This window comes from Chinchilla lanigera, unplaced genomic scaffold (genome assembly GCF_000276665.1).
Source record: "Chinchilla lanigera isolate Chin_1 unplaced genomic scaffold, ChiLan1.0 scaffold00096, whole genome shotgun sequence".
NCBI classification, from domain to species: domain Eukaryota; kingdom Metazoa; phylum Chordata; class Mammalia; order Rodentia; family Chinchillidae; genus Chinchilla; species Chinchilla lanigera.
Window position 1 is genome coordinate 4,007,129 of NW_004955497.1, and position 16,965 is coordinate 4,024,093.

General features: G+C 44.7%; 1 protein-coding gene across 1 annotated transcript in view; it reads left to right on the plus strand.

Annotated features, from left to right (window-relative positions):
• Window positions 1–15,350, plus strand: part of Tnfrsf19 (tumor necrosis factor receptor superfamily, member 19) — a gene marked incomplete at its 5' end in the record, with an annotated part of 77,360 nt that extends 62,010 nt beyond the window's left edge. Inside the window, 5 exon segments of the mRNA XM_013505499.1 lie at window positions 5,876–6,040; window positions 6,922–7,047; window positions 7,141–7,243; window positions 7,868–8,267; window positions 12,591–15,350. Of these exon segments, the coding sequence (XP_013360953.1) occupies window positions 5,876–6,040; window positions 6,922–7,047; window positions 7,141–7,243; window positions 7,868–8,267; window positions 12,591–12,599 (803 nt within the window). The 3' untranslated portion in view covers window positions 12,600–15,350.
• Between the last annotated feature and the right edge of the window lie 1,615 nt (window positions 15,351–16,965).

Below are 16,965 nucleotides of genomic sequence, written 5' to 3' on the forward strand. Positions count from 1 at the left end.
AAGTGGATAAACACAGTGTAGCATATCTGTATGACAGAATATTATTCAGCCATAAAAAGAAATGAAGTTCTGATGCATTCTGCACAATGGCTGAACCTTGACAACGCGCTGAGTGGTAGAGACCAGACACAAAAGCCACGTAGTGTTATGTGCTCCCGCTTACATGAAATCTGCAGAGTAGGGAGATCACAGAGACGGGTCGGTGCTTGCCGGGGAAGGGGCGGGCTTGCGCACATAGGACTTTGGGCTTTTCTGGGGTCAGATGAAAATGTTCTGGAATTAAGGATGATGGTGGCACAATATTGTGAATCCACTCAGCATCTCCAATGGTAAATTGTATGTATACTTCGTCACAGTAAGAAAGTCAGTCAGGTTTTTAAAAAGAGGTAGATAATAGATGGAAGAGATTTAATAGATACAGATGGAAGAAAAACCGGAAAATCCTCACTTTGAAATAATGTATCTGTCAGTTATTGACAAGGAAAACATTAAGATCTAAGTCTGCACCGAAGAAAACCTAAGTGCTGAGCACTCACTCTTTTACACCGATGCAGGGTCAGCCTGCGTGGTATAAAGTGGATGAAAAATCCGACTGTTTTGTTGTTGGCAGACCGTGTCGTGGTACATCTGGAATTCATATGTTGAATGTTACCATAGATATTTTCATTTAACCAGTTTAGATGAACAAGATAAAGCCTATACCAGACCTGTGTGCTTGCCTCAGTTAAGATGGCAAAGAGCTCTCTGTTAATAATTTTTTAATTAAAGCATATGGCTAGAAATAGACTTCTCGTTGGGTTTTAATTTTGTTAAATCCTTATTCAATTTGGGCTTTTGTTGGTAGTGGTGGGCGGGTACAGAAAGCAATGGCCTTTTGAATTGCAGTTTACTTGAAAGTCAAAGATAAAATACTGAGAAATATTTTTAAATGTCTGAATTGTCTGCTTGTATTCAAGAACTAACTGTTAATTGAAATGCATGTGCCAAAACGTAGTCATCAGCAAATAAAAATGCTTGCGTTTCTGGTTATGTTGGAGTTTCCAAAGTGACATGCTACACAGCAGGGAGCCAGATGTATTGTTTTCCTCTGCTAAACACTCTGGTGAAAAAGCAGGCGTTAGTGAATCTTAAAAGCAGAAACTCCAACAGAACGTTTAATCTATGATTTGCTCTTCCCTATTATATTTATCCAACACATCTACTTGTATCACATAGACTTTAAAAATAGCATTTTAAAAATAAAGTTTGAAAGTCATATGTTGTTTTTCACTGTAGTAAAGTGCAGTAGCCTCTTTAATCTTAGAGATAAAACCAGTTAAATTTGTGAAGCCACCGTTGTGTTTTAAGTTAGGTCAAACCGTGTTGTGTATGCTAGCAGACTAACTCGAATTTACTCGCCTGTACAAATTTGAGCCAATAATCCAAATGGTTCTCAAGAATATAGTATAATTTAAAAAGAAACACAGAATGTAAGTTTTAGAGTCAAACTCTAAAACTTGGGCTCAAATCTAGACCTAATCACCTAGGCATCATTTGACGTGTCGATGTCAGTGATCAGCCAGAGGTCCTCCCTTTTGTTAGCGTCTTTGGGCGCTCGCGGTAAGTTAGCCGTGCTCTCCTCCTGCTGCCGCTCTGGCCCGCAGGTGCACTCCTGACTCGCAGCACCTCGGTGTTCCTCGTCTTTACCCCGCGAACAGCCCTGTAATACATGTGTATCCCACGTTGCTTCAGCTGCACTCACAGGCTCCTGGAGGAGTGAGATGCGGATTTTTATCTCCATCACACTCCAAAGAGGGTCACCTTGGAGTTTGGAGAAACACTTGCTAAACTTTGCTGGGACTTCTGTTTTCTTTCCTTCTGCTTTCTTCAGCTTATCTAATGCCTTGTGGAGTGTCATCCTCCTCCCAGACACAGTGTGTGATCGCTCAGTGGAGCGGAACTCCCACGCAGATGTGTAGTATACAATCATTCCTCATTCCTGTGTGTGTGTGTGTGTGTGTGTGTGTGTAGTATGTAAAACTTAAACTAAGAAAACAGTCCTCACTCTTAAGTAATTGCCACAGGACTGTGCTAAGGGTGACGTGGAATCTGATAACTTCACTGCTTAGGGTAAGAGATGCCTTTGTGATCAGGAAAAGTGAGAAGTTTCTAAAGCATGTGAATGTCCCTATTTCCCAGTTCTTCAGAGTTCTAAAGCGCTGTGGGTAAGATTCCTTGTAAAAATCCCATATGCTTAGTGAGCGGTAGGTAGGCAATTTAGGCAATGCATAGGACAGGATGCGTCTTTAGCACAGTGCATTGCCATAGGCAGAGGTCAGCAAGATAATGCTTTCTAGCTTGTAGCAGAGAAGTCCTTTTCTGAGCTCTCAGAAGTATCTCAATTGGCCCAAGTGCAACAGCACAGAAGGCACTTGATACATCCAATGCAAACCTCAGCTCCTACCCTTTTTTCACTGCTCAAGTCAGATAAAATTATAAGAAAATGGGCTTTTTCCATTTCAGAAACTGAGTTGGGGCCCCAGCTATGTAAATTTGAAAGTGAAGTGTAATGTTTCCCTCTTTTTAAGCATATGTGTCAATTTATCACTGAACAAAAGTGACTTGACTTTCTCAGGTTTGATGCTGACTTAATACTGCTCCTTCCCTCAGCACTCATCCCCTTCCCTTTCCTAAGGCCATAGTTAGGGGGTTTTTGCTTTAAAAATTAAAATGAAAAACTTCACACCGTGGAGTTTTCTTTTGCAAGACACCTGTTTATCACTTTGTCTAAATGTAAATGTTCCCTTATGCTTTTGAAATACATTTCCTTTGGTAAAAAAAGTAAATAAATACATCTTTTAAAAAATATTTAAAAATGAGCTTTTTAAACACAGAACTTATATGAATGAGTTTTTAAATCTATTCTAAAAGTCATCCCTGTCTCTTCACAGCTTCCATATTTATATCTGTATTGCTGTGTGTGGTGGTTACAGATACAAATGATGAACCGGAAAGGATGAACTAAGCGTTTTCAGTGAAAACAGTGCCTTGCAGTAGGTGTTGTCATAAACACACACACATAACAGGATCAAGAGTGTGGCTGTCAGGACTGTGGGCCTTGTGGGAGGACTCTCGGAGGCTGCTGGACTGAACCAGTGGCTTTTCTTACTTAGAGGTCAAGAATTGAGATACAAAACTTCCGTGTTTTTCTTGTTCTTCTTTAGGTGCTACTTCCTAGAACGATCAGTAGAGAGATATTGGTGTACTTTTCTTTAAAACTGATACTATAGCAACTTGATTTCACTGAAACTACAGTATGAGTGCTCTACCTGGAAAAGATGTGTACTATGAAGACTTTTATGTTTCGAGAAAATAAATCCTGAGTTGCAAACTACCAAATTAAAAATAAAATCCCCACTTTGAGGACATTTAAACCCATTTATAAGTTAAAGGCGATTCCTTTTGTATGAAGATAAATAAGTTGACTGATACACTGTGGAAGAATTTTCAGTGACAAAAATTTAAACAACTCTGAAATGATACTGCTTTAACGTTAAATGCCCGTGCTTGCTAGGACTGTTCTGAATAGCCGGTGCTGACCAGTGGATAAACTTAACAGTTACACTGCGAGAACTCTGAGGTCTTCTGCTCACATCATGCCTTGTGCCTCATTGTGACGGCAGCTGCTGCTGGGCAGGGCTGCGTTGTCTGACCGGGATTTAGGTGCAGGGCCCTGTCCCCACTCTGAAGCGAGCAGTGTGCTGAGATGACGGCTTTCTGTAACTTCACCTTTCGGCTGAAGAGATGACTGTTCCATTTCTGAGTCACTCCCCTCTGGTGTGACCTGCTGTTTGGACCTGCTCGAGACATGAGCTTCTACTGGGTTATTTGTCACTGTTCGTACCGTTGGGCCCGACTCTGTCCACTGATAAAGGCACTTGGAGGTTTGGATTTAATCAGCCAGGGATTTAGCTCGGTGTCAGAGCACCTGCCTGGCAGACGTGAAGTCCTGAGTTCAATGCCTGGTACCAAAAGAAAGATTAGATTTAATCCCTATCAGCTTGGGATCTGCTTTGTTTAACTTGCTGTATGCTGAGCATTTAGTATGTTTTATTTGATTATTATAGTATTTCTACACAGTTATAAATTATTAAAAATATTTTTTGAGCCAGCTTGGTGGCACACTTATAATCCCAGCACTCTGGAAGGCTGAGGCAGGCGGATTACAGGTTTAAGACCAGTCTGGGCAACTTAGCAAGATGAAAAGACACTGTCTCAAAAAAAAATAGGTTAGAGAAGGATGGGTCTCCTAGGGGTACAGCTCATGCAGATGCCTTGGGTTCAATTCCCAGTACCACAGAAATGAATATTATACGGAGTTACAAATAAATGTCCTTTAAAACGTGTGATCGAATTATAGCTCCTATTCCTCTAAGCCTAAGGCATGCAGCTCCTGTGGAGAAACTTTTGTCTGTGTGATCTAGAATTGTTGAGACTAAAAATTCTAGGACTCGAACCCGAAAGTGGTAGTTCCAGCGGTCCCTCTTTTATAGTTCGGTAATATTAGCCCCCGTGCTTCTCTGCGGTCCTAGCTGGGGTCAGACAGTGGGGAGCAGTCTTGCTGGTTGGGGGACGTGTAGCCGGGGTGAGGGAAACCTCGGGGTGACAAGCTGTCACCTGGGCAGCACAGGTGTGGGCAGGGCCCCCCGCCGGGGGTTGGCATCCGTCGTGATGGCCGTCAGCCGCGCGATGGGCTGCCCCGCAAGACCACACCAGATTTTGAGATTTTTGGAGAAAATAAAGAATACAAAAGATGTCATTAACCATTTCATATTGAATACATGTTGAAATATTGATCAAGTCAACTACAAAATCAGTTTTGCCTTTTTAAAACTTTAAAATGTGCTTTCTGGGCAATTTAAATTATCCATGAATATGTTTATGACATCTTCCCAAAAATAGCCCAATTCCAATTAAATAGGAAACATTAAATACCCACTGACGGAGTCCAGAAACGGCCCCCCAAACGCAGCACCCTGGTGTGCTGCTTAGGTTAAATTGCAGGCTCCTAGGGGTCGGCCTGTGCCAGGAAAGGGCTCTGCAGTTCCCTTATCCACTTAAAGACTGATACACCTAGGGGACACAGTGCACTTAGATCCCCTCCCTGAGATTTTATTAAGCAGAAAAGATTAAGCTCCTGTTGCAGAAATAGAGACTGAGACATGTCCCTATTCCTAGCTAGTCTTTGTCAAGAGAGACCGTTCTGCATCTTGATCCCATTCCGTTCCTGAAGAGACGTGTTCGCCAGCCAGTACCTGGTCTCCAGCCCCATCAGCCCCTGATCGTCATTTAGTGCCACAAACGTACCCTGCCCCCACCTCCTCTCCCCCACGGAGAAGGGCCCGTAGGCATCTGAACCTGTGGGAGTGCTGGGCCCTCGCCCCTGTGTGCAGAAGCACACGTGCCTGCTCTCTCCCCTTAGTGTGTCGTGAGTCTGTGCCATCCTTCAGAGGACGGAAGGGTAATTTCCTTCACCGCAAAGCTACTTTGTGCCCAACACGGCCGAGCTGTGGGCACCCAGCCGTCAAGACCACGGAGCCCGTCTTTCTTCTCTGGAGGACTGACGGCAGACTTCTGCAGCAGAAGGCACAGAGCACTGTGTGCCCGCACTGTGGGAGTGTAAGGGGGGGACCCCAACACATTTGGGGGTGCAGGACCTAGATGAAGTGTTTAAGAAATCTCCTAAGAGGAGAGAACGTTTGGACGTGTTCTGGTCTCCTGCGCGGGCTTTGTCTCTGTCCCATGAAGGCTGTTGCTTGAGATGCCGTGAACCCGGGGAAGCACTGCATGCCCTGGGTCACACCGTGGATGCCAGTCCCGCTCCTGCCCTTTCTAGGTACCAGCAAGGTCAACCTTGTGAAGATCGCGTCCACAGCGTCCAGCCCTCGGGACACGGCCCTGGCTGCGGTCATCTGCAGCGCCCTGGCCACCGTGCTGCTGGCCCTCCTCATCCTCTGCGTCATCTACTGTAAGAGACAGTTCATGGAAAAGAAACCCAGCTGTGAGTTTCCTACGTGGTTTCTCCCTGTTTGGGTGAAGTGCATTTACTGTTGCCGTCACGGAAGTGTGCCTGGGAGACTTGGACAGGTGTCAGCACTGCTGGAGGGTGGAGGACCATGGGCACCTCACCGGGGAAGGCGCCTGCACCAGGCCCTGACCAGGCTGTGACAGCCCCTTGCCACGAGGCAAAATCAAAATCATCCTAAATTCTAGTAAGAAAATACTTTGCATTCTGACACATCTTAACCAATTATTACACATTTGGGCTTCCGCGTAAGAATTTCATACAGTCTGCAACTTACCAAGGTTTAGCTGAACAATGTTTTACTGCATGTGGTGTGGAAAGAAAAACCCCATATAGCCACTCTGGTTCTCATGTGCAAAACAGGGCTCAGTGAATCTCCTGAGATCCCCCACAGGGCTTTGTAAATTGGGCTGTGTGCTAGAACCCCGTGGGCATGCTGTGAGCCTGTGGAAGGGAAGCAAGGCTGTTGCCTGGGTTGGGCAGATTAAATGCAGTACCTGCCAGCTACAGTAGGTTTAGCGGGATGCAATTCTGTTGTAACTCAACAAGTATCTGAAACCAAAAATTGACTTTTCGTTTAAAAATAACACAAGCTAGCCAGGCATGGTGGTGCATGCCTCTAATCCCAGCACTTGGGAGGCTGAGATAGGAAGAGTGCTGTGAGTTTGAGGCCAGCCTGGGCTAGATAGTGAGTTCAAGGCCAGCCTGAAATACAGAGTAAGACACTGTCTCAAATAAATAAACAAACAAACGAATGACAGAAAGCTAGAATAGGACCAGTCTTCAGTACTGTGTCAGTGCGGCTGCTTCAGACAGGAAGTTGGGTTCCCTGACAGAATTCTTATCTGCGCCTCCAGGGTCCCTGAGATCGCAGGACATCCAGTACAGCGGTTCTGAGCTGTCGTGTTTTGACAGACCTCGGCTCAGTGAGTACGCTCACAGGGCCTGTTGCCAGTGCCACCAGGACTCGGCCCAGACCTACAGTAAGTAGCCACGCTTGCAGAAAGAGCGGTGTGGGACTGGTATTAAAGCTCCCGTAGGAGAGCACTGTGCCTCACGCTCTGCTGGCTCCGCAGGGCCCGTCCACGTGATCCCGTCCCTGTGCTGTGAGAGGGCCTGCGGCACCGACCGGTTGGCCCTAGGCTGTGCCCTGCACTCTGCGGCCGCCCTTCAGGAAAGGTAACGGGGCGCTTTTCATCAGAATTTCATATCCCCTAGTGCACTTTTCCTCAGAATTTCCTGCCCCCTGGTGCAAGTACGCCTTCTGCTCACGTACCAAGTTTCATGTGAACTATGGGGACGTGTCTTTTTAAATATCATGAATGGCATTCTGTATGTTGAATGGGAGCGATTCTTTGAGCGAGAATTAGATAGGTCTCTCAAGGTTGTTAGCATCCAGGGCAACATGCTTTATATTTGCTTTCCACTGCTTTTGTTTCTATCTTATATCCATGACACCTCTGTCATCTGTAAATAGTGGTTAACGTGTCATGTACTAGTGATGTACCAGTCTAGAATTTTAAAACAACAGTGAAGAAACCTCAGCTAAGATCTAAGAAACCAGAAGTGTTCCTGGGTCAGACACTGGGTAAAGACTATTAATGAGAAAGAGGTGTAGAAGTCAGTTTTAAAGCAAATGGAACAGTTGGACTCACTGTGCTGAGGCAAGTTTATAACAGCAGGAACCACTAGAATTCTGACCTCATGCACTGCTGTTTCCTCCTGAAGACTTCAAGTTATAGCTGAGCTGCTGCTTGGTGGTGTTATTTCTCACAGTAAAGCGCCTTTTGAATGTGTGTTCAGAAACGCAGCTTCGGTCGGGGAGACGGTGCCAGCGTTCTTCGCATCCCTGTCCCGCTCCGTCTGTGGCGAGTTCTCCGATGCCTGTCCTCTGATGCAAAACCCCATGGGTGGGGACGACATCTCCTTTTGTGACTCCTATCCTGAACTCACTGGAGAAGATATTAATTCTCTTGGTCCAGAAAACGAGAGCTCAGCGTCTTTGGATTCAGACAGTAGCCAGGGTTTGGTCTGTGGAGCTGTTTCAGTTCAAGCTCGCGCCGCAGACTTCACAGAAACTACTGACTTATCTCGACATAGCAACCCAGGGATGGAGCCCGCTCCGGTCCCAGATGCACTGCCTCCAGGACGCCAGCTAGAACCAGAGGCCACAGAGCCCATGAGCCTGGCCACGTCCCTCCAGGTAAGGCCGTGCCTCCTTTCAGCACGATTTTGCAGGGCATTCACTTTTGGTAGCAGGGATGGAGCTCCGATCCCACTGTGCACTCAGGGGACTTGGCTGGGGGGAGCTCAGTGGTAGAGTGCTTGACCGGCATGCCATGCCCTGGCTTGTGTCCCCGCCATAACACAAGGGAGGTAAGGCTTTTTCACTTGCACACTTTAGAAAAATACGTTGTGGGATAAATTTCAAGATCTTTTCTTAAAACTAGTCTAGAAGAGGGGCTGGGGGTTTAGCTCAGTGGCACAGCGCCTGCCTGGCAAGCGCAAGGTCGTGAGTTCGGTTCCTGGTACCGAAGAAAAAAAAAAAAAAAAAAAAAAAAAAACTAATCTAGAAGACCATACAAGTTGGCTGCATTCTTCCATTCTTTTCAAAAAATCTAACTACTTGGCGTAGCCTCCTTCCCTGATTGAGAGACCTGAGTCAGATGTGGGAGTATCTCACAAACAATCCCAGTCTTCTCTTGTGTGTGTGATATTCTTATGCCCAAAACTTCATTCGCTGTCAAGTTAATCAGAATTTGAGTGACCTAAAACTATTTCTTTCCCTCCTTCCTCTTATACTGTTGTTTTCTGGAATAATTTGCTTTGACTGGTCAGTTTGCTTGGAAATTGATTGATGGTTGTGATCTGGGACCAGATGCACCCTCGATCCGAGCAGGAAGGAGAGCTGAAAATCAGGTTGGGGTAGGGCCCCAGGTAAGTACACGCTGACCATACACTGCGCATGCTCAGAGCATGGCCTCATCTAATTATATCACAAACAGCCGAAGTCAAAGTGTACGCTAGATAGGTCTCTCAGTGTATGTATCAGCACCTACGTTACATATTGATCTGAATCTGCCATGCTTTTTTTTAGCTACAAAGACATTTTCTACAGTATTTATAGAAAAATCTCCGGAGAGAAAATTAGTTGGATTTGGGGGGGAAGAAAGTACAATTTTGGTCCCAAAATGAGGAATATACAAAGAGGTAAATGAAGGGAAATAAAATTGTGCAGTTTAAAAAACATAAACTGTATACATCTGAGCTCTGCTTGTGACTGAAAAAGATCATTCACTGGTTTTATCCTTTGAAGCCCTTCCATCTTGTGTAACTTTCATGATCACAAGTAAGAAAAAACTTGGGAATTTCCCTGGCTAGGTGTAAGTCTAAAGCACAGACTGTGCCCCGCAAAACTTACGGGCTGAGAAGGCCCGGCAGCCGCAAGCAGCTAACGGGTGCTGCGACCCAGCCAAGAGGGCGTACGAGGAGCGCACAGGAGTCCCACCCCTTCGGCAGCAAGGAGCTGGAGGCCTTGGCCGCCACCCGTCGGGAGTCAGTGCGCGTCCTGGGTGCGGACGCCGGCAGGGAGGGCCTGAGGAGCAAAGTGACCCCGTTCCCAGATGACGAGCAAAGCTTTCAGAACTTTGTCAGGAAACAGAGTTACTATCGCCTCAGTTTTGCAGCTGGTCCCCATTGGTGGTATAAGTTGGTGAGATTAAAGAGTGAAACATCTGGACACCCATTCATGTCAGAGCAAGCTCATTGTCCTCCTGTTTTTCTTTGAGTTGTTAGAGGAATGAAGAAGGGCCTCTAATCACGAATATCATAGGTGCGTATGTGTGGGCTTTCAGAAGCATATTTTAGTACCTAGGACTGGCGTATATGGCAGTCCTTCTCAAAGACAGCTTATGATAATTTGTCTTGATCTACATAAAGGTATTTTCAATGCAAATCATTACAAGAAAGGTTGTAATTACATGTAAAGTGAATCTAATGAGAAAATGTTATTTTTGGTTTGCACAGTATAATTTATTAATGACAGATTTTAAATAACTTTTCAGAATGTGCTATCTTGTACTTATTAGGTAATTCAAATCTAAGGTTGAAATTCTGAATCCAGAAAGGGAACTGTTGAACTGTAAACCATTTGCATTTTTCCTTTACAGTGAAAAACACTAATATTTTGAGGAGTGTGTGTGTGTGTGTGTGTGTGTGTGTGTGTTGCATGAGGTCCAACCCAGGACCTCATGCTGCTAACCAAGTGCTCTACTACTGAGTTACATCCCTAACCCTGAGCCCATTTTCAGAGATAATCTTTTCCAGATTTGGAAAACCACTTTCTCCTCAATTACACCTATTGAACGTGTAAAATGCAATAAACTAACCTCAATCTTCAAAGGAAAGTAGGAGGCAGTAACAGCTCCAAACCTCTGGGGCCTTGGGCCTCTTCCTTATCTCAAGGCTCAGCCAAGTGCTTAACTGAACAAGCTTTTGGGTTTTCAGACTACTAAATTCTAAAATGCAATTCACATTTCCTCCTAACAGACTCACTTTCAAAGTAGAGAGCATATTTACTTCTTACAGAGAATTACACTTCAGCAGCAAGCTTCTTGTTAATTCTGCCCATCCCCCGAGTTCAGATTTAGTTAACCTGGCTCCGTAACATGGGCTCTTTCAGAACTCAGGAAGGTGCTGTGTTTGTTTGGGGTATAGCAGGGACAGCTAAACCCAGAACAGCGCTTGTCTTTACTTGGTATGGGGCTGTGATTTCAAATGTGACGTGTTTGTTTCCAAAAACTATTTTTTCCACACAAATTTTTCTGTGAGCGGCTTAAGACCACCCAGAGTCTGATTATGATACTTAAGGTTCAGGAAAAAGCGAATAGCTGAGACCCTTCTTTAGTCTGTATAACTGAACATTACTCAGCTTTTCCCCGTATGCGTCTTCCAGGAGGGGGAGCTGAGGTATCTGGGGCGCCATTTGTAGGGATATTTGGGAGAATGAAGCCAGCCTATTTAGAGGAAAAGTATTTCTTAACATTATTTTTCTAGCTATGATTTTAAAGATCAACATAAAGAAATAGAATTTTAGGATATGAGAGAATTGGGTTCTAGTTTTCCAATCTGTTAAAACCTCTTTTTTTTTCATATTAACAAAATGAGGTTAATTTGCCTTTCACCACAAGGACTAATATGGTTATTATCATATTAGTTGATCAACATATTGGATAAAATCATCTCCTGTCATTAAAAGGACTTCAGAAACTTTTATTTCTAGAGAATACCTTTAGGCCTAGAAAGAATTTCTTTCCATAAACGTATCCATGCCACTGGTGCCAGTTAGCAGTGATAAGTTAGTGGATGGCTAACCCATGAAATAAAGCTGTTAGGGTTTTAGTCACCCGTCTTTACTGGAACAAAATACCAGCAAACACAACTTAAAGGAAGAAAGGTTTACTTGGCTCACAGATGGAGAGGTGTCAGTCCATGGTTGGCTGTTCGCAACACAGAAAGAATGTGGTGGGAGGCCCTGCTCACCTCACGGCAGCCAGGAAGCAGCGTGCGAGGGAAGAGCCCGGAAGAAGGTGCACCTTCACAGCCGTGCCCTGTGGCCCACTTCCTCTCACACGGCCCCACCTGCTGCCAGCCCGGTCGGGGGGCAGACCCGTCCTGGAGTAACGCTTCGATGAGGTTAGCGCTGTGCTCCTCTGGCCCCACCTGTACCTAGTGCTGCACCGGGGACACTGCCTGTGTCAACCGTAGCACACTCCTTTCCAGTGGCGGCCACTTGGTTGTCGCCTTGTCCCTTCCTGAGGTGAAGTCAGTGCCTTCTGTAAGAACCACAGGTCACGTAGTTCCACTGTGCTGAGGATATTTGCCCTAGGAAGATTCTGTACTCCATGGAGATCATTCTAAGAGAAATCTCATTCCCAAACTACTTCTAAATGCCCTTCTGTAATTTGGTGGAAGTTTTAAGTGCAAAAACTAAGTTGGCAGGTAAAGGATGACACTATTCATTATCATCTTTGTTCTTTGAAAGAAAGGCGTAAAGAATCTTACAGTCATTACCTACAAATGCTTTAAAGGAGCCCAGGAGAGAAGAAACAAGCTGTAAATGTTTGAATGAGGTTGATAATCAGCAAAAGAATTGTTCATTAATTCATTGTGATTCCTAAAGTTCACATTATCATCGCCCCAATACCGGGAATCGAATTCACAACCTCGCGCTTGCTAGGCAGGTGCTGTGCCGCTGAGCTAAATCCCCAGCCCCTACATTATCATCTTTTATGTTGGCAAATATTGAGCAACTGGGACTTATTACAAAATCTTTCATTTTATTCTCCGAGTAGAGTACATGGGTTCTTAGATATTTGAATATCACTAGATGAGCTTCTTGTCCATTGTTACTAAATTCTCAGATAGTCCTAGCAATACTTAGGTGTAGTACCTTTTTACAGTTGTGTCGTGCAGCTTTATCTTGTAAAATACTGCTTTTGAAGCTTTCTTTCTGTCGCTGTTTCAGGAAGCCTAAAGGCCGCCGTCTTCCTGCAGTGGAAATGTGAGGACCAGGAAGCGTGCCCCTTGTTATATGGACCGAGCGGTCTGGACCCTGCAGAGGCTCCTGGGGAAAAATTAATCTGAACCAAACCGACGGCAGTTTAAGCCTTTAGCCCTAAGCCTTTCAACCAGTTGCTTCCGAGCCAGGCTAGCTGTGAGCTGAAACCGCAATGAAAAGCAAGAAAGGACTCCAGGCAGACTGTAATCCTGGGCGTCTTCCCTGAATGAGAAGCTTGTCGGATTCAAGAGTGACTTCAAAGACGGGGGCACTGCAGTTACGAACACATAACAAGACGGAGGGACACCTGGGCTTACGTTCCTGGTGACTGATTTTACAAGACGGCAACCCAGAGCATAAATTTTGACTGACATTTTCTTTCTACAAATAATCTTACATAGCCTGTTATCCTGCTAAGAGTCCACGTCAGACTCCTGACCTTGTTTTCTTTGTGTGAAATGGGTTCGGAATGGGTACTGCTGGTGGGGAAGGTCACTTTTTCATCTTCGAAGGCTCGTTAGCTTAGGTGGTCAGGACTGACTTCATACTTCCTGCCTCAGTCTTGTGCTAAGTAGATGAGGTCAACAGACGTAACTAGGAATTAGCTGTTTTGGAGAACAGCTCTTTACCAGAATCTACGCTTCTGACGTTGGCCTCTGTCTCGTGGATACCCACTGGTGCTGGTAGGAAAAGGCACCTGGGTTACTCACTGTGGTCTGGAAAGGGTGGCCCTGAACCCCAGTTCAAAAACCACTAACACGTTTCCTAGAACTTGGATTGCACGGGTTAGTGTAGATGTGTTAAAATGGAGTGGACACGGAAACGTTTGTTACATCTGCTCCTGGGCCTGAGTAGAGAAGGGCAGTATTTATCCATACAGTGACCTTTCTTTGCGTTGGACCTTATACTAAAGGCTTTAGAAATTTCAGCGTATCAGGTTCCTCTACTGCCAGAGTAGTCTTTAGGAAGAATACACTTGCTATCAGACGCAGAAGAAAAAGCACAATTTGTAGGTGCTGTTTGGGAGAACTGGCAAGGTGTAGTTTGACCAGGACGTAGTAGTGTTCCCTCTGACCTTGTAGAATTTTTCAGAACGTAATCTCCTGTTGTGCCAGAAGATAGCGGAGGTGTCCGGTGCCTCTGTTGAAGTACTCCGACATCTGCATGTTGCTGTTCATGCGCCAGTTTGTCTGAGGGGAAGCAGAACATGAGCCCAGTCCAGTCACGAAGCCAGGGGTGCCTCATTTGTTCTTAATCTTTATGCCCTTGAGCAGACTTAATTGAGCAGGGCTTAATTATTTTCCTCTTCCAACTTACATGATCAGATCTGGCCTTTGTCTCTTAACTGCTTGCTATTAGCTCTGTCACACGGACCCTGAAAAAATAAATAGACCTCTCCATGTCCATGTGTTAGAGGGGCACTAAGGTATTTGTGTGCGGATTGCCCGACCTGGATCGGTGTCTTTTACCTGACACTTAAACCGAAAGTTAAAACTAATTTGTTTTTCTTGCACCATTTTTATCTTCTCACTTGCTACCCCAACATTTGTCTTTGTAAAGATCAGTAAAACTCAGTGAGCCTGTTTCTTCCTTGTGGCCATTTCTCTCCGCGTAATTTTAGGTGCCGATGTGGGTACAGTGGTGTGCCTGTGTCTGGGTACTTCTCCATGGCTTCGGTTCCTTTACCAGAAGGAGAAAATGAGAAGCCCGAAACCTTCGATGCCGTCCAACTGCCCAGTCATCATTGACTGCCTTTTTTTTCCTGCTTGTTTTCTTTCGTGCATGCAGCACTGATTGTTAAACTTTAGTAGTCATCGACTCTTACGAGAACTGCCCTTAGGAATCTTGTAAAGTTTTTAGGACTTGACCACAGGGCATCTATGCAAATGCAAGTCGGGTTTCCTTAAGTGGCTTCCCTGCCTTCCCCTGTGTCTGTCATTGTTTGCAGTCTCATCACCTCTGTTATGACAAGAGAGATGGAAATGATCAAAATAGGCAGGGTTGTGTTTCTTTGCGTAACCTGAATATATTTCCCGTATGTACATCCCTGAGTCACTTCAAGGACACATGTGCGAAGGAAGCCAGATTGACAGGAATGAGACTTTGGCCCCAAATCATGAACCATCACTTGTAATCAGTACAGAAATGCTTAGGGTTGAAAACTGATTCCATTTGAATACTGCATTTGAAAAATCCTGGGCTGTTTTTATCAAGATGGAGACATCTCACCACTACTTAGAAACATACAAAAATGTTGTATTTTACACTCTTTGCAAACACTTGAGAAGAAAAAATCCAGTTTGTATTTCCCATTATTGGAAGATCCTGCACGGCACCACGGCTCTGCTGCTACAGTGCTGATGTGGGGGGCCCACCCGGCGTGCCCCACGGCCCAGCCGTCCTCGCTGGCTGGCGTGGTGCCGAAGCCACAAGGATCTGAAGAATAACCACATCAGCTCGTGCTCTTTTAAAACGTTTTGTATATGGAATATATTTTTACATACAAACTTTTCTGCTTTGGAGAAAGTGTTAATGTTGCTGTTACTGAGATTAAGTACTGCCGTCTGTGCTGGAAAAGAAGATCAAAGGGATGAGAGCGTCATTGCTTTCAGGTAGTTTGGATCAGTTTAGAATTCATGATAACTTTTTGCATACTGTAATTTTCCTATACAAGTAGTTTTGTTATACTTTTTTATTTGTGAATAAAATTGATAGTTGCTATTCTTACGTGTTCATAAAAAAGTGATTGATTTTGTGGGTGCAGGTATTTTTTTTTCTTGCCAGAGGCCATGTGAGGGCCACACAAAGCCCAGTTCTTTAGGACAGCACCTTCTGTAGCCACCGTACTTCAGAAGGATAGTATGAGACCTTTACCAAGCTGGTTATATGGCTCAGGTATGTGCAAACACTGAAAGGTGCCCTGTGTTACTTTGAGAAACACTGGTATCAAAAAAAGAAAGTAAAAAGCAAAAAAAAAGAAAGAAAGGAAACCTTGGTGTCAAGATTTCATTATGACCTCAAGATCTCAAGGGTTTTTTTCCTTCATTTTATAACACAAAGAGGGAAAGAACCAAAATAAAAGTTTTGTGTCCCTTCTTTTTAGAGATCAGTTGAGTGTCCACCTGCTGAAGATTAAACAGAAGGGGGAGAGGGAGTGATGAGGAGAGGGGAGGGGAGGGGAGGGGAAGGAAGGGGAGGAAAGAGAAGGGAAAGGAAGGGAAGGAGCGGGGCATAGCAGAGAAACAGCTGTCACTGTAGGAGTTTCTTTTTCCTTCATGCTACCTTCCTTCTTTCTCAACCTCTTCCTTTCTTTCCCTCCATAAACCTTTAAGGCCATTAGCAGTTTAAACTTGCTGAAGGAAAAAAATTATTTTTTAAATTTTAAAGTACAGTCACACCACGCTGTGTTGGCTGCGGGTCTGGCGCTCACGGCACTAGAGTCCGTGTCTGAAGGATGCTGGTTCCTTCCCCCTCCACACGTCCACTCTCCCGGGATCTGTGGAGACTGGCTGAGTTGTGGACAAACTATAAATCCGGCAGCTCTCTGAGAAAACGAACTCGGAGCTCATGAGTTTCTCACAGGAGGTCTGCAGCGTCCGGGGGTATGTCAGCAGCATTTTTCATCATTCCCACCATCACTGAGGTCTCCGCGGCTGGCTACTCGGTACTCTAAATTTGTCTCCTTTTAACTTGAGAGGGTATTGCCCAAGTTTTTAAAAACCAATTTGGCACCAAGGAGGTATGTAAGTAGAGCTTAAATTTATCCCATCAATCATCTTGAAACTAAATAGTGGTCTGAGCATTCCTAAAACCTCCCACCCTAGCTAACAAATTTCAGAAAGACCCGGTAGGTGATTATATGGATATCATGATAATGAGTCAAGTCAACGGCTCACGGTAATACTAGCTATGTCACATTTCAGTCACAATTCCAAGGAAGGTCCCAGCCTCCTACTCCACAGACGAGCAGGCCAGGCCTAGGTCATTTCATAAACCACTGGTGGTATTTGGATCAGTGTGATTTATGGCTGCTTTCAAATTAAGCTTGCCAGAAGACTTGGATTTTTAAAATTTTCCAATAAAGCCACTTTCTCTAGAACTGTGATGTTCTTCTGAAGTAGATTTTAATCATTGCTCCATGAGGACAGGATTCTTTTCTTTCTGTCTTTCCTCTTTTCTTTCTGTCTTTCCTCCTTTCTTTTTCCTTTCTTCCTTCTCCTTGATTTGTAATAGCAATACCTATTTCTACCTGAGACCTAAAGACCTATCAGTTTTGTTTAGGGTGGAATTTAACTAGCGGACCTGTGCGGGATTTCCCCTTTGGGTGGTTATGTACAGTCAG